This window comes from Bactrocera latifrons, unplaced genomic scaffold (assembly GCF_001853355.1).
Source record: "Bactrocera latifrons isolate USDA-ARS-PBARC rearing strain unplaced genomic scaffold, ASM185335v1 scaffold_114, whole genome shotgun sequence".
In the NCBI taxonomy this organism is placed as follows: domain Eukaryota; kingdom Metazoa; phylum Arthropoda; class Insecta; order Diptera; family Tephritidae; genus Bactrocera; species Bactrocera latifrons.
The window spans coordinates 431,521-456,322 of NW_017534564.1; the positions used below are offsets into that span (position 1 = coordinate 431,521).

The 24,802-nt window shown below is 35.9% G+C and overlaps 1 protein-coding gene across 1 annotated transcript in view; it reads right to left on the minus strand.

Annotated features, from left to right (window-relative positions):
• Positions 1 to 250: 250 nt before the first annotated feature.
• Positions 251 to 24,802, minus strand: part of LOC108975688 — a 76,409-nt gene continuing 51,857 nt past the window's right edge. The window contains exons 2-9 of the mRNA XM_018944387.1: positions 9,135 to 9,362; positions 8,854 to 9,019; positions 8,627 to 8,793; positions 7,687 to 7,790; positions 7,404 to 7,550; positions 5,566 to 5,809; positions 5,339 to 5,489; positions 251 to 5,274 (exon numbers count right to left, since the gene is read on the minus strand). Coding sequence (XP_018799932.1) covers positions 5,154 to 5,274; positions 5,339 to 5,489; positions 5,566 to 5,809; positions 7,404 to 7,550; positions 7,687 to 7,790; positions 8,627 to 8,793; positions 8,854 to 9,019; positions 9,135 to 9,362 — 1,328 coding nt within the window. The 3' untranslated portion in view covers positions 251 to 5,153. The remainder of the gene's footprint in view (positions 5,275 to 5,338; positions 5,490 to 5,565; positions 5,810 to 7,403; positions 7,551 to 7,686; positions 7,791 to 8,626; positions 8,794 to 8,853; positions 9,020 to 9,134; positions 9,363 to 24,802) is intronic.

The following is a 24,802-nucleotide window of genomic DNA, read 5'->3' on the forward strand; positions in this document are numbered from 1 at the left end:
ATATCCTTGTTTTTCCAACTAATTTAAGGCAAAAACATAAAACGAAATTTTATTTTGTTTTTGTTTTGTTTTCTTAATGCTCTCTTTCATACAATTTCATTAATTTTATCAGTTTGCTTTTGAATTTTATCTTTAATATAGTTAAACTTGTTTTACGCTCCTCGGAATCGGCTCAAAAAATCAATCGTAAGTAAAGTCATCATAATCGCAATTATTTTATGTAATATGTTTTAATAAAAAATAGAAAAAAATTTATGTATAATTTTTTTTTGTTTGTTTAAGACACACTAATTATCACCGTCCTCCAAGTGTTGTTTTTTTGTTGGTTTCCTTATTTATTTATATATGTATGTATATATTTATACTTTTTGCTTACAACGATTCTCGTATCTCTTCGTCTATGATACTGCACTAATTGCTTATGGTTGTTGTTATTGTTAGTGGTAATGATGGTGAAGAAAGGTTATGATTTTTCGTTTGCTTTTGGGCTACTGAAAATTACATAGAAATATGCGTGTGTGTATGTGTGGGTGAGTGTGTGGTACGAGTGTGGCTTAACGGTAGTTATATGCTGTTGTTGTACTGTCTCCTAAATATCGCTTTAAGTCTCTTAAATTTGAAGGCAGACTTCAGTATGCAGATGAGTGTCAAATCTACGACGAAAACGTATAACGGAAAATTTTAAATTTTTATAGTTACAACTCGTATTTCGAAACAAAAAAGCTAATCAGCCACCGATAATGCTTATTACATATATCGGAAAGCTAACGTAACAAATGAAAGCTCTTGAAAACCTATTTGAGCATTCGTATAAAAGGCTTGTTCGAACAATGAAAGCTAAATTGATGAAAAAATGTAAGGCTTATGTTTGTGTCAAAAATTTATTTGAATTGAAAGCTAACTCCAAAAAGCTTCTCGAAACTTTAAAGCTTACTTTTGTGTCAAAATTGAAAACTAACTTAACAAATGAAAGCTCTTGAAAACCTCTTTGAGCATTCGTGTAAAAAGCTTGTACGAACTTTGAAAGTTGAATTGACAAGTGAAAGCTTTTTAAAATGTAACGTTCAATTTGTTGTCAAAAAATTTGTTCGAATTGAAAGCTTACTTTTATGTTAAAAACCAAAACAAACACTTTAAACGTTTGTGTCAAATGTTTCAACGAACTGTGAAAGTTAAATTAACAAGAGAACGCTTTATAAATTTATGGCTTATTTTTGATCAAAAGCTTATTTGAAACGTAAGAACTTCTTAAAAACCTAAAGCTTACTTTTGTACAAAAAGCTTGTCTTAGCTATAAAAGCTAATTGGATATGTAAAATCTCTAAAAAATCACTTTAAACTTTTGAATCAAAAACTTGTCTAGACTATGAAAGCTATTTCGAAGAACTGTAAAAGCTTTTTAAAATCGGTTTCAATTTAAAAACATGCAAACTATAATAAAGCCAAATAAGAAGAATAAACGAAGCCGTTCTGAACATTTATAGAAGATACAAAGTAACGCAAAGATATCTCACCCAAATAAAAAATTTATTACAAGTATAAAATAAAAACAAAAAACAAATATATACGATAAGTACATTCCGCAATCTACTTTAGTGTCAAGAATGAGGGGCTCAAGCCAAAACAAACATATTTTTTCATACATTTTCAACAAAAGCTAAATTAAGAAAGCTATGTCGGCAAAAGTGCTCCTGCAAAGCTCTACGCCGGCTGAACACAAATGTGGTGTAAAATCGTATATCTCCTTTTCGTATATAAATTGCTGAACGCCGCCATAAATATGTACCTTTGACGCGCAGCATTAAAAAAAAAAACAAATGTAAATAAATGTAAAAATGAAACAACAAAAACGTAATCAAAATATAAAGCTATGTAAGTAGAACGCTTAAAATTTACATACTACATGTATGCACTGACAATGCATATTTGTGTGTATAGGCTTAAACCAAATAGAGTATAAAACAGCGAATACAAATTTATGTGTTTTTCACTAGTTTTTTGAACACTATAAGCTGGTGTAAAATATCTCAGCTATTTGTTTTTGTAATTTTCATAAAACGTATTACAAAATGAAAATAAACTTTGTGTATCAAATCGGAATATCTATATAAATATATATATATACGTTTTGCTCGTTCGATAGACAAAGACGTGAACTATACTTATGAACACAATTGGGCGATGCCGGTGCTTTCAGCTTTGCAGAAACAACTCTCACGTTGTTGGTGTTTAAAAAAAAAGGAGAAAGGTAAAAATAGTGGGAGCCACAACTTTTATTCATGAAAAACAAAGCTTTTTTTTGCTAAAATTTAAGAAACGGGTCAAGCTCTTCATTGTGTATTCTCAGCGTGGCTCTCGCGATTCAAATGAAAAAAATACCCAACAATTAATCCAATTACAGCTTTAAATATCTTTAACTAGGGCACTTAAGATCGATTATTGCATAATAGTTGTATTCTGTGTGTCTCCACCGAACATCTTCAAGATCAAGATTTGATTAATGACCACTGAAAAAATTTGCTGTGGTTTTGGCTTCTGGTTTGATATTTTCATACTGTAGCCTTAACCTTCGTGGGTTCCGAAGCTTAGCTTATCTGTCAACGTCTTTTTTCATAAATACTTCATTCAAATTTGAGTGAGGGATTACTTGGAGACAAAAGCTCCGATTACTATCAGAGGTTTTCTGCGTGTTTTTCATAAAATGTCCTAACAATTTGTTGATCAGAACGAAAATCGCATCGGTGTGTTTTTTTAATTCCAAAAAATCGTAATTTTTAGGCTGTCACCCTAGATGTACTCCTTAAGATTGCCACAGTTTTGTATTGAAATGACAAATTTCTCTTGGAAACTGTCAGAAAAGCACTAATTGTTTACAGCGAGTCTGTTGTTGTTGTGTTTTGGAGTTACTAAACCATCACAAAACGTCACAAATTTCAAAGACAGGCTTTTGTCGGGAACAATAGATCATAGGGCGCTGTGCAATTATTTTTTTGATCGGATAAAAATTCGGTTTCGTTCCGCTCACATGGATCCGACTGATTTGGCAACGATTGTGGGAATGGAACACATAAGCAGATTTTTCAACAAGAAAAATTGAAAATTTCAATTTTCTCTAAACTTTTAAAGCTGTAGCAAAATAAATTATCATATATGTATGTTTATGTATATGTATCTAGCCATAGAGAGCCTCATGTCTCCTATATATGGATGTAGGCGGATCTCTTTGCTCACTTCTCTTCTTATTAAAAGCATTATACTCGGTAGCTGGTATATAAAAACAACACAAGTCAAGAAATTGAAAGGAAACATTGCATAGCAACACATTTGCTGATGTAAAACACAACAGTATGTTATTAACATTTACGAGTGAAACTACAAAAAAGCTGAGAATGTTCATTTGCATTCTTTAAAATTTCTTTGCTAAAGGTGTTGGAGCAGCAAATTACTATATACTAGTTAAAAAAATTTTATAGCAAATTAAAACATAACAATAACAAATAAACAAGCAGTTTGTATCAATAACATTTCAACAGAAAACAAACTCGCAGTAAATGGTAAGGCATATGCATGAGTTTACAGCAGAGCTGTTAATTAGCAGCGCTGCAACTAAAATGGCGCCTAAAAATAGCTCACATATATTTTTGCAATGTGCTTACAGCCGGTCTATAAAATATGTTTGCTTACGAGTTGTACTACGAAAATCTGTCGCTTTTCAACTTTTTCACTATTTTTTCTACAAACTCTGTAAATGTTAGTCTTTTGGGCGTAAGCACTCGTTTTATGGTAATGATGTACGTGTGTGTGTATGTTTGTTGATTTGCAAAAGTCTTTTCAATAATATTCGCAAGTTATATATCTTCTAAATTTTAATTAATATTTTTTTATTTCTTTTGGAAAAATTTGTGCTGGTTCGAGTTGAACGAAATAAATTGTTTGCGATTGCTTGGGTTCCGCCGATTGCGCCAGGCATCAACTACATAGTATATAGAGTTTTCGTGTTTTTTTTTTTTTTTTTTTTTTTTTTGGTTGAGGGCTGAATGAGTTTGCGTTAGATTGGCAACGTTTTTGTATTTTAGTTTTTGAAGTTGAAAGTTTAGTTTTTCGAGATTTTCTTCTTGTTTCTAGGTGAAAGTGAGCTTGTTTATGTGTGTGTGTGTGTGTGACTATAACTGTTAGTATGTTGTAGACATATGTATCCGTAGTTTTTTATTTGTCTTACTTTATGTTCGCCTATTTTTCTGGCTTAAATGCTGCTTTAATTTTCCTGTGTTTCTGCTTCGCGTTTTACTTAGAATGATTTTTATTTTTTTTATTTTTTATTTTGTTATAACAATGTGGTATAATTTACTGTATCTTGTAGTTATTGCGTTTTATTTTGCTTCTAATTTTTACTTTTTCTCTTTTCTTTTGTATGCAAATGTTTAGAGGTGTGTGATTTGCTTATGAATTCGTGTGTGTTTGTATGTGTGTGTGCATTCGGCATTTTGGTTTGTCTATTTATATATATATGTGTATTTTTCTGTTACTATTTAAATTCTGTATAAATATCCTTAAACTTAATTTGCTGCTTAATATTTGCTTACTTTTTTCTTGGTTTTTTGTTTTCTTTTTGTTATTGTTTGTTACTGCTTATTATGTGTGGCTTGAATTAATTAGTAATATAAACCTTTTGTTTCTTTTGTTCTGCACTATGATTTACTATTTCTTATGTTTGTTTAGTATGTTTTTGTTTTTGTTACGCTATGTTTTTAAGAGTGAATAAACTGAGAATACATTGTTTGTTGTTGTCACTTTAAGTTCCGTTAAACAGAACTTCGGACGCTTGTTGGTCATCTGACTGTGTGCTTGCAGCTGGTTGTCGTTTCATTGAAATTGCTTGTGTTGTTGTTGGTTTCATATGCGTTTGTTGTTGTTCTTTCTACAGCACGTTCTAATGTAAAGTCATTGCAGCAGCAATCAGTTTCATGCATTGCATGCACTACTTGCCATCACCGTCACCGACACCGCCACCGTCACCGCTTTCAAGTCCGCTTCTCCTTCCTCATCGCCAACTCTGCCAACTGTCATCGGGTAATTCTTTGTTTCTACGTTAACGCATCTAGGGTGTCCGGTGCATCGATTGCGTTCGTAGTCTCCACATAGTTTTCTTGATGTTATGTGAGATCCTGCGGCGAATCTATTGAGAACAGTTCTTTGTATAGCGCCGGAAAGACGACGTTCGGGTGTTGTTGCTTAAATTTGCTCAGTGCTTCCATGTGCATTATGGAGATATCGCTGCAAAGCATACAAAATGAGTATTGTATATAAAAATAAATCATATATATTTCGTTCAGCTTACCGGAAATTCGGTATATTGTTTAACAATGTATCTAAAACAGTCACATCACCCTTTAAGGGCGCATGGTTCGCTTCAAGCTCCTGTCTTATTGCATTCATGCTTAAATTGAAAAGCCTCTGGATTTCTGTATTACCGCGCACGCCATTTCGTTCTGTAAACACATATTATATTTCATTGACATAAGTATATTCTTTCGTAATATTTTTAATAATGTTTGCTTGTTTTACCTGGCCAGAGCAGCACTAAACTTTGATACAGCGCCAACTCCGTTTCAGTCAGTTTCAGTTCGGCTATTGATTTAGCCGTTTGAAAGATTCGCGATACCAGACGCATCTCGTCCGAATCGGATGTGTAGAACGCTTCCTGCGGCAGCATCACATCACCATAGAGTACCGCATTCTGTGAGAGATCGAGCAATCGCGACATACGCACGATGGCCAGTTCGAATGATCCAGTTTTCAGTAGGAGAATCTGAAAAGATGGCGGAAAAAGAAAAAAAAATATTTTATATTTACATAATCAAATCATATTATATTTAATACAACATAACATCACTACAACACATCACATTTTCATTAGGGATGCTTACTTAAATTTAAGCATATCGCCACATCACATCACTCCCATAACAACAATACAACATATAAGTGGTTCAGTTATTTTGCGCAAAAAGCTTGGCAGTCATTATATCATTTTAATCATATCACATTATCACATCATATCACCACATCACAAGACATAAAATTAGATTTAAATTCTTGATTTGAAATTTATATTGACAAAATTCTATTTTTTCTTTTTTTAGCAATCACCTAGTTAATGATCTGATTCAATGATATCGTTTGTTAATATTATCACATTGAAAATAAAAAACTGTGTACAGCTTTTAAGGGAAATTTAAACAGAAATTCCGATTTACTTCGTAAATACGTATTTAATTACTTGGATTTTTTCAAATTCTCATGATTAAGAATATCACATCACCAGATCACATCATATGCTACTAAGTTTCATCATACCAATATAGTTTAATAAAATTTTAATGATCTCAAATTATGCTAGATGCTAGCACACAACTAAAATTACTTCGAATTCTGATTACTTAAAAATATCATAGCGCCACATCACATCATTTGACATTGCACCACATCTTATCAACATAGTTAAATAAAACTTTTATCACCTCAAATTCTGCATGCTTTTGAATCGCATGAATCAAATCATATAACAAATGCTCCAACATGCGACATCACATCGTATCATATCACACAATTAATTTACTGGAAATTATCACTCTATACCATATGATCAAAAATGAACCGGACCACCAAAAAAAATGCATGTTTTTAAGTAAAAATCTTCAATATTGACGGGAAAATAGGCTCATGAGCCAATGCAAGCACACTAACGCTAAATACAGTTCTCAATATACCTGTTATAAGCCTCGGCTATCATGGTCTTCAGAGCTTTCAGTAAGATTTTTTACGGCCTTCACTGAATGTCTTATGCCACTTCAAACCTATGTTCGCGATTAATTAGTTTTGCTAAAATACTTCTGAAACATTTTCTACGATTTCGTCGCCGTGATTGCTTTGAAAACCAAAAAATTCAAGCGTTATACCATCTTTTCCATTGTAAAAATTACCAGACAAACTTTTTGCGGTATTCACTGAAAATTAGTTTTTTTTAGCGATCCGGATAGCGTGTGTAATTTAAATGGACCAGTCCGGTTCAAACTTATTCATCGAATTGATACATCTACTAAATTTTCTAACATATATTACACACGTTTTGCGGGATTCATATAGAAATTAGTTTTTTAGCGGTCCGGTTAGCGTGTGCAGTTTAAATGGACCAGTCTGGGTCAAATTTGATCATACATCATGGTTACAACTTAGCGACCCAGATAGCATGTGCAGTTTAATGAACCAGTCTGGGTCAATTTTGATCATTGTGCGGTATAACTGGACCAGTCCGGTTCAAACTTGATCATATGTTATACATCAACTAAATATTATATAATACCCAATATAAATTATAAAGTATTTTATAATATGTTGCTCACCTGATCATCCTGACTTAATCGCATAAATCCGGGTATCAGTTTCGCAAATTCGATTATGTTTTGTATCATTTGTGTTAGCTTTTCAGCGCAGTCTAGCCACAGCTCCTCCTGGCCCAGATTCTTGTAGTAGAGTATCCTCGAAATATCCTTATAAGCGCAAGCGAAATCATAATTTTTAAACACATATAACCAAAAAGAAAGTAAAACAAAGCACAAATACAATAAACAATTAGTGAGAGTTCAAGTTCGACGGGCGAGCGATTGCAAATATCATCGGTTTTACCTGAGACTTCCGGAACATATCGTGTACGGCTTCGAGTTTGGTGCTTGTGTTGGCGTGTGCCTCGGCTAAGGTTTTTATAAGAACATCATTGATGTCGCCATCAGCTGGTTGGTGGGGGGAGGAGAAGCAATGCAACAAGGAATATACAATCAAAATATTTACCAGAATTTCGAATATTTGTTTTTTGATTTTTTTCTTAAATTTCATTCTTTTTTTTTTGGTAGACAACAGCGAATATTCGATGCAGCAATTTAACGAAATATATTACAATAACAAATATTTGAGACAGCCCACCCCAAAATGAAATGTGCGTGCCCCACAACTACGAATGAATGATTGTATGCCAATGTGTTATAGAAAATGAATGTGTGCAGATAAATTTGGATGAATTTTGGAATTTTGAAGCTACGCGCCCACTACGACGCGTCCAGCCCACTAAGGCTAATTTTGATTTACTTGACTTAGCTTAGCTTTAGCTTGAGCTTGAAAACAACAACAACAAAAAAGGAACTAGATGCATTTCGCTTGTATTTACAGTCCTTGGCTGCGGTATATATGTATACTCATATGCATATGGACGCATGTAGCAGCGGCGTTACTTACATCCCACACTCACACTCACTTGAAAACCTAGGCGCTGACAAAAAGAAATTATAGCAAAAAAACGAAAATAGATTTGATTCGACAATAATTGAATGGACATAAAGTGTACAACTTGAAAACGCGATGGGCTCACGGCATGAACTTGACAATTGAACTGGATAACGTTTAACGATAACTTCAATGATGACTAAGATGAGTAGTAGTAGTAGTAGTAGTAGTAGTGGTAGTAAGTAGTAGTAGTAGTAGTGGTAATGCGTGTGGTAAGTGGTTATACGAATATTAAATGCTGATTCGTCTATGGGAATTGGCACGAGTTTTTGTGATTTTTGTCTCCTACCATGACTGACGAAGTCCGGATCCATTATCGTGCCACGCGGCTCATACGTGGTGCTGTCAACGTAATCCGCAGATATATCATAGGCCATCGTCTGTTGCGGTGTTACCGATGTCGAATAGCCATAACCATAGGGACTGCTCACTTCATTGCTGGAGTAGCCGCCATAGCTGTAAAGAGTATGAGTATGACCGCAGCAAATATTCGTATAAAATCAAGCGTGAACTTACCCATTGTAATTATGGTGCAGCTGATCACTACTCGAAGGTGTTTGTGTGTCGAAAACTGAGCTATCCGGCGCCGCGTCACTCTGTGCTCGCAACTGCGCCTTGTGAAACTTCACCTCTTCCTCCACTTTTTCACGCTGTTTCTTCGACATTCTACCGAATTTTACAGCTGCAAAACATTAACGTCGGATTAATTAAAATTTTGCAATAAAAATTATTAAATATATTAAAGAATAAGCACAGTTTTAGTTTTAATTTCTGTGGCATGCCACACTCACACTTACCATCACGACTCATTCCCAATTGTAGGCACTTTTGCAGTCTACAGTATTGACACCGATTGCGATTGACACGGTCGACAACACATTGTTTATTGCGAGGACATTGATAATTCACTACAGAACTTTGTGACCGGCGAAAAAAACCTTTACAACCTTCACATGTTATAACGCCATAATGTACGCCCGATGACTTGTCGCCACAGACTTTGCATGGAATTATTTCAATTTGAGCTGTAACGGAAAGAGAATAGAAAACCGTATATGAGATGATGTTAACTTGTAAAATTATAAAAATGTTATACAGTATATTTGACAGTTGATGAAGGATATTTCCGATTAGGATTAGAATTGTAGTCAATTGATAAAATACAAATCCTAATATTTAAAAAGTTTGCTTACTCCTGCATAAGTGTATTCAACCAGAAGTGCTTAATATGGTAATCAATAATTAAGTCAAAGAATTTGTATCAAACTTTGTATTTCTAACCCGATTTCGTGTGCGTGATCATTTCGAACGTTGGGACAGGCTTAAGGTGATTCAGTTTTCATCAAAACCACAAGCCAACGAGTCGTACAAAGCCTTCAAAGGCGATCTAGAGATCTCACCTCGTTTTGGACGACCTTCGACATATTCAACTGATGAAAATATTGAAGAAGTGAGCGATATGGTACCTAAAAATCGCCAGAATATTCGGAGGAGCTGAAGGCCATTCAAAAAAAGTGCTAATGAGAAGCGTGTCACAGACTGGAAAAATCGGTGTTATAAGCGTGTTACATCTGGTGGGGATTACTTTGAAAAATATAAAATAAATATTGATGCAGTTTTTTGTCATGTATAAATAATCAGCGTGACGTACTGAGCCCATTTATCCATGTTCGCCTGTTGGTCTGTCTGTATATATGCGAACTAGTCCCTCAGTTTTTGAGATATCAATATAAAACTTTGCACAGTTTCTTTCTTCCAAAGATGCTACTCATTAGTCGAAACCGCCGATATCGGACCACTATAATACATAGCTGTCATACACACATTCTTGTATGGACAACATCTCTCTTTGATGAGATTTTTGCATGAAATATGGCATATATAATTGAATAATTCAACGCTACAACCTCCGAACACATTTTTTACATCCGATAATTCTAGCATAAAGCTGTCATACCAACTGATCTATTACACTTAAGTCCTTTTATTTTAAAGCCTATCTTCGCCAAATTTTGTATAGATTATGATCCAGGGCAAACCTACAATCTATGAACATATTGTTAAAATCGAACTATGTATGTATATACATATAGCTGCCATATGAACTTACCGATCAAAATTAAGTTCTCGTATGGAAAACCTTTTTATTTGACAATATATCTTCAAGAAATTTTCTTTAGATTATTTCGTTTAAGACAATACCTATTAAATTTAGGTGAAACTGGTGAGTTTCTGAGCCATCTTCGATGTTAAAATAATCAATTGGCACACACAGTAAGTTTGTCTGTAAAATTAACCAACATTTTTAATATTTCATTTTTACATATTTATTTGAATTTCGTATATTTACAAACACACATTCGACAAACTTTTTTGACAACATTTTAATCCACTACATTTAGCTTTTATATAAATTTTTGGTTATGCAAGTCTAAATATTTTTATTCTAACAGTGTTTATACGATTTATTTAATCATTTTACTGGATTCAAAATCGAAACGTCTTAACCGTACATTTGTATTCAAAATATTTTATACTCAATAGAATCGATGGATCGTATCCAAAACAAATGCAAAGTGGCCCAAACGACACTTAACTTGTTGATGCAGGTAATTAAAGCAGAAACCGAAGCCACACTACTTCCTCTGCTCGCATGTTCTTTGCTGTGTTTTCGCAATGAAAAACTATGTCAAAGCTTTAAAACTTTTTGCCGCAAACATTACAAATAATGGCAAAAAACAAAGCGCTATGCAAACACTAATGTGCGGCGACAGCTTAAAAATAAGAATACAACAGCAGCAACAACATAAGTCTTTGCATCAAAGCATTTACATATGTACATATTGCATATGTATGTATGAGTGTAAGCGTGAGTAATATTTGCATGCTTAAACCGAGTAATTAAAGCATAAATGTAGACATTAAAGCAAAGACAAGACGATCGAACGATCGCCGATCGAAGAATTATCAAAGCAGCAACTACAACAACACAGCGCTGTCAAGAGGGCAGTCGGGTGCCTAATAGGGCCCATACAAGACACACATGTGCGTTGGATCTGTGTGAATTCGTTTCGCCCATACACGACACACAAATCCATTTTGGGTTCGTTCTTCACACAGTGAACATATGCCACAGGCAAGTGGAACATTTCTTGAAATTTATTTCTAATGTAGCACTTTTATCTATTTCTTTGTATTTCGTTAATAAGTTATTCCAACTTTTATTTTTCTCAATTTTATTTTTATATTTATCACTTTTCGTTTTGCTAACTTTTCACACTTTTCAAATTGCTAATTAATTTTTCATACCATCAACAAATTTTGATACGAACTCTTTATTAATGGGATAGCTTGCTTTAGAAGCCTCAAACAATCGATTTATTTTTCTTAAACATCTTTAAAAAAAATTACCTAAGAAATCCCTAAATGTCCCTAAAGTTATACTATAGAATACTATAGATGGGAATTCGAAGTATTATCGAAGCTAGAAGGGAAATAGTGATCGAGCGTCTAGCAGATATATGAGTGCTTGGGCAAAAAGCGAAAACTTTGACGCGCGATTTCTCGGTTTCACATTTTTACGATTTTTCTTAATTGGCGACTAAACACCGTATGAAATATGGAGCAAAGTTTATTATCTTTGACATTAAAGTATCTTCCATTTAAACTATAATAAATAAACTAAGAAAAGTCAAGTTTGAATATATTTTTAAACAGTTTTAAATTTCTTTTGGACAAAAAACACTTTTTTAAATTAAAATTTTTTTTTTTTTAATTTCACACTTGTTTTGGGTTTAACTAGAAGATAAGTTATTAAAAAATAATAATATCTTAGAATTTTATGTTTCTGATAGAAATTGTGACCTGCATCTTGCCCGCCGTCAAAAAAATGCACATGCGAGAGGCATCAAAGAGTTCGTATCCAAAAAATTTGTGAAAGATGTTCAAATATATAACTATAAAGCCTAGGAATTTCATTTGGAGTAAATATTTCTTTCCCTCCCAAAAAAGTCCTCAAAAAATCAATTTTTTGAAGCCTCTAAAGTAAGGCCTTAACACTTGCCATTGTTCGTCCGGGGTCTTCACTGTTCGGCGATTCGAGAGAAATGAGATTTTGTGCGCACACAACGCCATACATCGTAAAATATCGAACATTTTCGCGAACATGGATCGGTACGCGCACAAGCCCATACACGAGTAAACCGCATGCGCCCACATACCGATCGAACGCACTTGTGTGTCGTGTATGGCAACTTTAAGCTACGAGCGAAGGATCGAAGCGCTTTATCTGGCATACATATTCTAAACTTTTTTATGATTTATTTACTTTGATTTGCTTTGCTGCCTCTTTATGACCTATGCCACCCCTAAGCAGAAGCGTCTTGCCGCTGACGCCTCGACAATGTAATAAAACCGAGTGTATTACTCACTTCACCTCATAAGGGGGAGAGCGGCAGGTTGTCATGCACAGAACGAAACCTAATGTTTGCATACAACATACCTATACACACACATATGCATACACGTGTATGTGTACAGCGGTATTTACATAGAAATGTGTGTTTAGTGTTTATTTGTGAAATGACAAGTATTCGAGATGTCAATGAACTTTCTTTGGATTTATAACACACATCAAATATATTGTATTGTATTGTATTGGATAGTGTTGATATTGTTCTTGCTGTTGTTGTTGTTGTAGTTGAAATTGGCTGTACAGGCAAGACGCTCGAACGCCGTTTGGCGCACATAAATATGTATTTCGAAACCATATGAAACGAAATGAATGAACAAATAAATGGCTACAGAATACTATGTGAGCTTTCGGAGCTTTTCGCTTTCAGCGCTCACTGTTTAGCAGCACTGTGAGCTTTACTCTTCGTTTGATAATTTATGAACTCTTATGTTTTGCTCTTAAAGACACCCTCTTCAAAGCTTAATTTTAAATATTTTTGCGTTTCCCGCAACTCTTTAAATTATTCTTGTGTGCCTTGTGTGTGGCTGTATGCTTGAGCATAACTGAAGATTTGTGTGAATTACCGTGGCATACCATGCACTTGTATGTGTGTGTTGTGTGCACTCACGCGTCATTCATAGTTACAGTTCGGAAAATGTGAGCTTTCTGTTGTTGTAGATGTTGTGTTGTTGCGCTGCAAGTGATTAGGCTATCGCTGGGGGTTGACTTCGCCAGCTTGACAAGCAGCAGCTTGTCTTAGAAGCGTGTTATGCTGTAATTTTTTTATTGCATCTGTTTTTACACAATTTTATATTCTTTTAATTACGATTTGATGCTTGCAAGCGCACATTAAAGTCGCCTGAGTTAAGCGAATATTGTAAGTAAAGTATGTAAAGATAAAATTGATAATTGCGATTTGCAAGAATTATCAGCTCATTAATCTTTTGTGTGTCTTTATTGTTTTATGTGCCCATATAGATTTGGTTTTTATGGAACTAAGGATTTATTAAAAGTTTTGTGGATTGTTGAAAAAACGTTTTCAAACTCAAATACATTTGAACAGTTGGATTTTTCTTAAATGTAAATTCAAATATACAATTTAGGGCACTGGTATTTCAAACTTGATAATTATTTTCTTCAATTCAAGTTTCTTTTCAAAATTCCTGCAATGTTTGTAGTGAATTGTTTGAGAAAATATTTGCGAAAAATTGCTGCAGAGCTCGGATCCGCTTGAGAACTTTCGGCTCTAAAGGAATAGTTCACGAACTTTCCCCTTTGTCCTGCATTGTATGTATTCACCTATGTATATACAAAACATCCAGACAAATAGTGGACGGATCATTTGCTTTAATGTAATCATTCAAGCAAATTTGAAAAATGTAGTCTCCTAGAAAACACATTTAATAATCAATTGATTGAGAAGTGCGATGGGACCAAAGATGACGAAATCGTGCTTGGCGACTTTCACACTAGGGTGGGCAAAGAAGGTTCCTTTGGCACAATGGTCGGTAAATTCAGAATCCACGATGAAGCATCCCCGAAAGGGTTAAGGTTGATCGACTTCGCCGGCGCCCGAAATATGATTATCTGTGGTACTAAATTCCAGCACAAGAAAATTCATCAAGCTTTCTGGCTCCGGATCGAAAAGCCACCAACCAGATCGATCATGTTGTGACAGACGGAAGGCAAGTTTCCAGTTTTTTAGATGTGCATACGCTCCGAGGTCCTAACATCGACTCGGACCACTACTTTGGAGCATACTCTTTTAGAACCCCCCGAGGTGATCAAGTGACTGATACCCAGAACATTCTCAAATTAAGGAGGGAACACTTCTCCAGCCTGTTGGATGGCAGCGGAAGTAGAACACCAGGTGATGGTGAACCCGATTCCTCAATCGATGACGATGGAGCCTTCCATTGCTCGTTCCGTTGCTCGAACATGAAGAAGTTTGAATAGCAATTGCCCGTCTGAAAATGGATTGCTGGAAGAGCTATTCAAATACTCTTTAAAAGTATGAGCGAACGTTTGTTTAGTTTAACGGGATCCATTTAACTTTTTTAACTTAACCTTTGGTTAATTGCACTGCAATCTGATGAACAAAGGATATTTTTATACTCTCGCAACAAAGTTGCTAAAGAGAGTATTACAGTTTTGTTCACATAACGGTTGTTTGYAAGTCCTAAAACTAAAAGAGTTAGATATAGGGTTATATATACCAAAGTGATCAGGGTGATGAGTAGAGTTGAAATCCGGATGTCTGTCTGTCCGTCCGTCCGTCTGTCCGCCCATATGTCCGTCCGCAACTTGAGTCAAAACTGAGATATCATGATGAAACTTGGTACACGTATTTCTAGGCTCCAAAGGAAGGTTAAGTTTGAAGATGGGAAAAATCGGCCCACTGCCACGCCCACAAAATGGCGGAAACCGAAAACCTATAAAATGTCATAACTAAGCCRTAAATAAARATATTAAAATGAAATTTGGCACAAAGGATCGCACTAGGGAGGGACATATTTGGACGTAATTTTTTTGAAAAAGTGGGCGTGGCCCCGCCCCCTACTAAGTTTTTTGTACATATCTCTTAAACTACTATAGCTATGTCAACCAAACTCTACAGAGTCGTTTTCTTCAGGAATTTCCATATACAGTTCAAAAATGAATCAGAATCAAATTCAAAAAAATCGGATAATAACCACGCCCACCTCCCATACAAAGGTTATGTCGAAAATCACTAAAAGTGCATTAACCGACTAACAAAAACGTTTAGAAACACTAAACTTTATGGAAGAAATGGGAGAGGGAAGCTACACCCAGGCTTTTTTTAAATTTGAAATGGGCCTGGCGTCGCCCACTTATGGACCAAAAACCATATCTCAGGAAGTACTCAACCGATTTCAATGAAATTCGGTATATAATATTTTCTTAACACCCTGATGACATGTACTGGGTGAAATCGGTTCACAATCACGCCTTCTTCCAATATAACGTTATTTGAATTCCATCTGATGCCTTTTCTGTATAATATATACATTAAGAACCAATGATGATTATAGAAAATGTTCGTGATCGGAATATAACTTTTCAATACAATTAAAATAAATGAAAATACAATTCAATACTCAAAGTACACAAATTGATCTAATCTAATTAGTTTTACAGCAAAATAAAAAAGTATGTAAATGACGGATAATGAAATCTCGATTATCACTTTGTCATGCGAGAGTATAAAATGTTCGGTGACACCCGAACTTAGCCCTTCCTTACTCGTTTTCTTTTAAAGAAGTATTTAAACCAAGTGATGATATCGCCGAGTTTTTAAAGAGGTTATTTAAAATATATACATATGTGCGTGTCTATGTTAAATAGTATATCTGTACCCCTTCAGCCCTTAAAAAAGTCTTTTTGCAACTCGAAAATCGTATTTCAAAATTTTACTAAATTCCCAATACTCCAGTAGAGGCTGGATAAATGTATGTATGTATGTATATGCCATTGGATTGTTTTCCGTCATTTCAAAATTATTATATAAATAAATGCAATCTGTGTGTGTGTGTTGTGTGTAAGTGGTGTATAAATAATTTCGTAAAAAGCTGATCTCTTGCAGCTTCACAGTCTTTCGAATTGCTTGCATGCGAAAAAGAATACAAACTGTGTACATTTGTATGTGCAGTGCATTTATGTGACTGCCTTTGTGCAAGTGTGCGTGTTTTTTTGCAGAAACGCTTATCTCGTCGGCGTAGCGTGCAGTTGGCGTTTTAATCGCCGCTAGTGCTAGCGAGAGGTTAAGCCAAGAGGAGGAGTAATAGCCAGCACGAGTCACCTTCTCGTATAAATAATAAAAACAATAACAAAAACAAACTAAAATAGACGCGAAAAAATGAATTAAAGCGAAACAAAAAATGCAAACGCAAAATTTCGAAGAAATAAAAAATCCTAGACTTTTGTGTGCATGTATGTATGTATGTATGTAGGCGAGTGCAGGTAGTTTTGCATTTAGCTTTGCTTGTGTGTATATTTGCGTGCATTTATTTATATAAATGTATTATATGTAGGTGTATGCATGTGCGGCAATCAACTCGCATGCATTTGACAAATTCAAGTGCTCTCCCCTGTGACTAGGCGTTACAAAGGCAAAAGTAAAATGAAATGAAAATATGAAATTATAGAAATAAAACTATTAAAAAATGATTTTATTATTACTTTGGGGTTTTCCACATTTTTGTGCGTTTTGTTGCAATATTCGCACGACGTGCGCCAATGATTGCCAAGTGCAATATTAACCAATAACACTTAATTATGAAATATGTGGAAAAAATATTGCTGATAAACGAAAAAGTAAAAACAAGAAAACACGTTCACTCAGACTGCGACGAAGCCATAATACCTTTCAGATGTGCATTCTTTACGGGTTATAAAAATATATTTAATTTGATTTCGATCGGATTCTAGGGGATTCTAGTGTCATCTTGTACTTGTAACTTGTTAGTTTAAAAAGATTTCCATAGAAAAAATTCAGTTTGGTTGGTCTGTTTGTACGACAGCTAAGAGATATAGTGTTCCGCCATTAACTGTTCGGATAAATGAGCAGCATTTGAGAGAAAAAAAATTTATATTGGGATTAGTAGCACTGAAGATACACGACTGCAACGACATTTATTGACAAAATACGAAAATTCTTTTTTGACTACCCAATATTTCAAAAATCGGAAGTAATTCGCGCACATGCGAACAGATGTCTAAATCGACTCAGCTCATTACGCTGAGATTTTATTTACATTGTTATTTGGTCTCTGGCGTTTCCTGCTGGCCATTACAGACGTCCTGGGAAACTTAATTTACCCTGAAAATACTTCTCTCAGGATATAGCACGGGAATCTCTTAAATATGTGTTTGTCAACAGTGGTTTTGACTTTGAATACAAATATCTTTTTTATAAAATGAATGTAAGCCGAAGAGAGGCTACAATTACCCGAATGGATATTTGTATGATATTAGAAAGTATCGCGGATTGAGCCCTCTTGTTGCACACTTAGTTTTTTTAGGATCACAAAAAAAGTTTAGATTATCGAAATAGATAAACCGTCCGTAACTCTAGATGAGAACTGTCCAAGTATGATGGTAGTTACATCTCAACAGTTCGTTCGTATTATGACAATTAGTGTTTTTAGGATCACAAAAAAAGTTTAGATTGTCGAAATAGATGAGCCGCCCGTAACGGAGACCAGCGCTGAAACATAATCTCACTATCGATGTACCTCTAGATGAGAACTGTCCAAGTATGATGGTAGTTACATCTCAACAGTTCGTTCGTATTATGAAATTGTCAGAGTCTTACTACAAAATTTTCAGCTCAAAACAGATTTGGTACAAGAACCCAGAAGCCCCATAGTACATTTTATTGATATATCTTATGTTAAATTCGAAATTTTAAACAGTTTAGACCTCAATTTTAAAATTATGCTTAGAAAATATACAATTTCTTGCCAAGATGGCACTTTTGGAGAGGAAGAAGAAGCTTCTAAGAAACGAGCTTGGAGTTGACATCTACATCTGATCAAAACTGACTAGAATGAGTCGATTTAAACTGTAAGTGCGCAGACGGAATCGGTAAAAAAAATTTCCTAGATATTTTTTTTTACCATTACTGGTGACGAGATGCGAATTTATGAATATGACGTCGAAACTCTCTAACAATGATGCTGCGACAATGAGACGAATTAGATTATAACAAAATTCGCTAAAGACACTGGAGGCCATCTCAGCTAAAGCTAACAACAAGTGTGTGGAAAATTGGCCTAAGTATTGTCATCTTTGTATTGGCTCTAAGAAGCTGATTTTGAAAGATTTGTTTTAAGTTACGTGAAAGTGGGGGATTTTTTCCGTCCGGGTCAAATTTGATCAGATATATTGTACATATAACCATTAGACACTATTCGAAACTTTTAATGTCATGAAAAGAAACAAATTGTTATATTTCCACTTATTACATAATATGGTGTAATTGAGACACTCAGATATGCAAGAATTTATTGTTTACAGCCTACAAGTTGACTACTTTGGCATCCAGAAGATAATCAATATACTGAAAAAGTAAACTTTGCACTTGTCACAAATATTAACTGTATACCATACATACTTACATACATATGTATATGTGTAAGCAAATAAACTCTCATACATACTTACATACGTATGCCCATATAGTTTTTATCATTGTTAATTTATGTCTCGTAAAATTAAATGCAACGCGAACGTGGAAACTTCCAAGAAGTCGCCTGCCAGTTAAACTGTAAAAAATACATACATACATATTTGTTTTGGGCATTTTTTGCGCTTTATTATTGTTATTAAGTTTGCGTACTTTTTGGCAGCGAGCAGCAGGCCAAAATTTGTTGCCTTTGTCCGTGCTTCTGCCGTTGTTGTCGTTGCTTTTGTTGTTGCAACTGCATTCCAATAACAGAATTTGCTAGCAGAAATTTGTATGCGACGGCAAAGAGCAATAAAAAGCAACGTAAACAACAAAAATAACACACACACGCACATTCATGAGAGCAAGTAAACACACGCACACATTGGCACGCAAGCGATGCGACGTCGCTCGGAAGGTGCAACGAATGCATGCCACAGTATATTGTTGTTCTTTTGATGACTTACATACACCATGTCAGAGGCAAATGTTGTTTCGCCGTGTTGTGTTGTTATTGTTGGCGCTGTCGTCGTTTTATTGCATTTTGAGGATAAAGCGGGTCTGTGGGCCGGTGCAACGCTGCAGCGTTGAAATGCGAAAATAAAACAAAACCAGCAACAACAATAATGCAAAAACAAATACACCAATTCAACAGCGAAGACAAACGAGAAGTGACGATGGGCGCGCGCGGCGAGTGCAGCAATAGGCGCGAACGATTGCACAAGCGACACGGCACAAGTACCGCCGCCAGCAGCAGTAGCGGCAGCTACAGTGATAAAAACAACAAAAGCAAAAACAACAGCAGGCACTAAAGTCACACAGACATATACAAACAAGTAGCAGAGTAGCGAAGACTAGTCGATGCAACAATAAAAGCAATAGCAGCATTCAAGAGCCAGCCGCAGCCGCTTCGTCGTATGGCAAGCAGCAAAGCAACCAGCGCGAATCAACCATTCAAGCAGTCAGGCAGTCAGGCAAGCAGCCAACGCTGATGAATCGTTCGCTTTGAGCGCTTCGGATCGCATTCGTATTCGCAAAGCCGCTTCGTAAGTGGGTCAACGCGATGTGGGGTCATTGCACTGCAGAAAACACTTTGCAGTTAGCACGTCGCTGGCGCATAAGCACAGTGAGTACAAGCAAACCAACACACACACACACATGAATGCCCGCTTACATACAAAATAGTTGCTTGCATGTGGCTCCAACACTAGGCGACCGTAGCAACATCAACAACAGAAACTCACACATTCATACACACGTGAGAGCGCGTAGTTGCGCCGCGCTTGCAGGCCATTAGCGGCTCCACTACATCATTTTAATCGACTGCGCCGTTGACGTCCACGCCGACGTCTGCTTGAGCGAGAATTCGCCGAGCCTCATACACACATTGGCGCTGCGTGCTCCCTTAGTTTGTGGCAGCAACGGCTCCACTGGCTCTTCGTCGCTCTTAAAGCGCGCGTTTTGCTCTCACAAAACAGCATTTGCGCTCGCCGGCAGCGCCTCAAAATTGCAGGCGTCTGTTGTATTCGGTTGCAGGCGGCGACGCAGCAGCGCTGCGCCAACTATTCTCCACTATTATATTCAATTTCTATTCAGTTTTTGTGTGCTATTCATTATCGCCTGTGCGCTTGTATACGCTTCTATTGAAGTTCTCACATGCATGGATGAGAGTGTGTGCGTGTGTGCGTGCAGCAACTATTTTGGTATTTGACTTTGCTGTCTGGTTTGGTTCGGTTCGGTTTAGCTGTGTCTAACTCCTTCTTCGTAATTCTAACTCCGCAACAACAATAATTCATATTTAATCACAAGTAATACATTGATGACAAACACATGTTAAATGCAGATAGCTGCGAGTGTGTGTAAGTAAATATATAAATATGTATGTATGTATGCAGTTATGAATGTGGCTTTGTAGCGGCATTAGCATCAGTGTGTTATTGGGTCCAACGTACGCTTCCAGATGTGGCAAAGGCGATAGCTGCGCGCTGCTTTTAAAGTCGCCAAAGAATTTATTTTTTCTAGTAATTATTGCATGTATATATGTATGTACGTGTGTGCCATTGCATGTGAGCACGTACAATCTACAATCGTGTGCCTCGTCCACAGTGTGTACGAATCTTCCCGTTTCCCCCGGGTGCTCTTAAATATTTGTCACTCATGTCGTTGCTAATGTTAGAGCTGTTGCTGATTTTCAATTATTCTAGACAATAGCCGCCTTTCTAACCATCTGGCTGTGAAGCGATTGGCCCAAAATTATTTTATGTTTTCGTGTTAATTTTATATGTATTTCATTTTGCGTCTTCTGCATTTAACTTATTTTTAAATTTGCGCAGATCACTTCAAATTAGAATATGCACTGTGAGTTCTCAGTCCAACAATCCTTTTCTTTGTTTTTTTTTTACAGACTTAACTAGAATTAAGTGTTAGTAAATTGGTATTAGAAGCTTCTTAGTCTCAAGCTTCATATGTTAAGCTGTCGTCAATTTGGTTAGGATAACATGTAATTTAATTTTTTTATTTCAATAACATCGCTTATGCAGGAAATGTTCTGCGAATCATTCTGAACAATTTTGATGAAGCGACTATGGCTCTAAAACCGGGTTTGAAGTGAATTTTAATTTTTCGGGATATACATAGGCCGAAATCGGCCACACCCGACAACTACATCACCTATCTCCCATTAAACGACTTTTCGGTGAACTTTAAGCTTTCGGGTTTATAAAAAGTTCTTTGTCAGTTTTTGAGATATCCGGATGAAATTTAATACATAGGTACATTTTAACATTCCTTGATCCTGTAGCTGATCTTCTAGAGGACCTCCGAAAAAGAAGCGAAAAGGAAGATTTTCCTGCTTAAAATTGTCTCAAGTATAAAAACCAAAAATGTTTATTTTAACTATAGGTAAAAAAGGTATATATAAGAGCTTTGTGGTCTGATATATTGTATTAAGAGTACTAAGATGAATGCTATAAAGTTAGGAGGTTTGCCTGCCATGAATAATTATGTACTGTTAGCATAATCAGAGTGCTTCTTACTAACATCAAAATTACGCTCAGAAGTGATTTGGGTTATTAAAGCGTATTTCTTGCCGGGATTCGACCAAATTTGTATTATCAACTCTCACGATCATCAAATTAAAGAGTAAGTTCCACAGTGAGCATAATTTGAACTACCCAAAATTACTTTAAGAAAAATATATTGCTGGCAATGTTGAATAAATCTTCTTCTTTACGGCGACTTCTCAGCTTCCTGACTCATGAATTGAAGGACTCATGAATTTTCAGGAAGTAGAGTATTGTATTTTGGTAATTTAGAAATCGATCAAAAAAAAAAAAATAAATAAATAAATAAAATAAAATAAAAAAAAACAAAGATAAAAGCTACATACTTTTATAATTTTAGATGAACCACGACTTGTTTCCTAAGATTATCATATAGCTACCCTCTCAAAGAATTCTCTGCTTATTAAGTCTATATATTGATTCAAGGTAGTCCAGACTAGTAGTATTTCCTAATAAAAATTTACTTGCCCCTAAGTAGAAACATAACTCGCTTAGAAGTCGCCATAAAATTGGAACTTCATATTATAAAGCACAATAAATACCATAATTTACTAACAATTCATTAAGAGCAAAAAAAAATAGTAATAAACAAAAATTGTGGAATTGATTAACCTTCACTTAACATATTTATTGCTATTTCAGCAGTACTTTGTAAGCGGTAGAAATCGAAATTCTTGTAGAACGGTCGACAATGGTTGTGAAATCCCAAAGAAGATATCACCAAAAGATAATCGTCTAAAATGAAAATTATAGCCCTGACGTTAAGCACTTAGCGCTTGGCTTGCTAATATTGTATAAGTTTTCGCTGTTTTCCGAATACTTCAAATTCGGTTTCGGTTGCGGTTACGCTTGCGGTGTGTGTAATAAATCTGGTTTTGTGCTTTTTTCGTCGTTTTAAAATACTTGTTGTTCGTTTTGTTGTTGTTTATTTTTATTTTTGGGTTATTTTTTGTTTTGTGTGATTTTTGGTTAAGAACAAAACTTTAGACATAGCCTTGGGGCTGTGTGTTGCAACATGCCCACAAGCGGTTACGCATTGTTGCAACGATGAACAACAAAAATAGCAACAACAACGACGAGAAAAAAGGCAAACAATGACTGAGCTGTGTGAAAGAGCGAACAAAAACGAATTGAGAATTGCAGCAACTGCTAAAGCAATAGAATGCAACGGTGTGTGCAGCCATTAAAAAAAAAAACAGTAATTTCGAATAATAAAAACAGCAACAACAACAGTATGGCTAAGCACTGCAAATAAGAAGAGGAATAAAATTGCAACGAATCTACAATAAAGTTAAGAACTTTAGCAGCTTTAAAGCGGACACGACGGACACACGAACGGCCGGATTAAAAAACGGAGAGAACCAACAACACAAACCGATGGAAAAATATATGTGAATAAGCCGAAAACGGGTTTCAGCAATTCAAATAAAAAACGCCCGAAAGCATACGAAAACAACTACCAAAAACTACACACACATACTCACACAGCTCTTTGAATGCACTTTTTACATATACATACATACATATATGTATATATGTGTGCAAATTGCTTGCTGGCCGCCCGATAGTCATTCAAAGCGAGTAACCGAGTGACTTATAGGTGGACGTGCGGACTTGCGGACGCGTATGCGGACGGACATACATATACATATAGTTTTTGTATTTATAACCACAAAGCCAATAAAGTCACTAAAGCGGTTATTGTGGTGGCTTGCGCAGTTGTTGTTGTTGTCGTATTTGCAGTCGCAATGCTAAATGAAATACAAAAACAACGAAAACAATAGCAATGTGTGAAAAAATATTACAACAACAACGTGTAAACATATACAGCCTACAAAAGCAAAGCAATAGCGACCACCTAAGCGCGCTGGAAGTGCATTGCTGTGAATAAATAGCAACAACCACAACAAAAGCGACGAAAAACACACAAGCAAAAAAATAAGCCGCATAATAATCGCAACAAGAAAAATGCAATAATGCTGAAAACATCGGCAACAAAAACATAGAAACGACAACGAACACGGCAAAGCTACAACACAACAACATGCTGGCGGCGGGCAGCGGGCGACCGACAATTGCTGCCATATTGCAGTGGAAGTCACTCAGCCAGCCAGTGAGCCACTCAGGCAGTCAACAATAATAGCAACATCACCGCTAACCAACAACAATTGCAATAAACATTAGACAACAACAAGAATAACAGCAATAAGAATAACAACAATAACAACAGCCACAGCAGCGGCGACATCAACGCAAATTAGAGTTTTTCCCCATTCGTTTGTTTTTGGTTTTGTATTTTTTTTGCAGTTTTCTACTTTTTGTTTTGCTTTTTCGCCGTTTTGTTTTTGCTTTGTGTTTTTCTTCTAACTAATATCCGTCCTTGGCTGGTGTGTTCAACTTTGTCCTACTTATTTTCATTTGTTGGCTCTAAACTCGGTGCCTCATAGTTGCATGCGCGCACACCAGCACCACCACCAACACCAAAACCGGCACCAATACCAGCAACAGCAACAACAGCCACAGCAAGAGGAAAACAACAATACCAGCAGCAAATGCAAGCATGCGAATAAAGATACTTAAACACATACACACACTTACAAACAAACACAAACAATCACATTCATTCGCACTCATCGCCTGGCTGGCAGCTGCTAGCAGGCAGCAATGAGACGACGGGTCCGGTGGGTGGCGGTCGGCGGCCCGATGACACAGTTGCATGCAGGCGAATCGGCGAATTGGCGAACACAACAGAAAATGCAACAC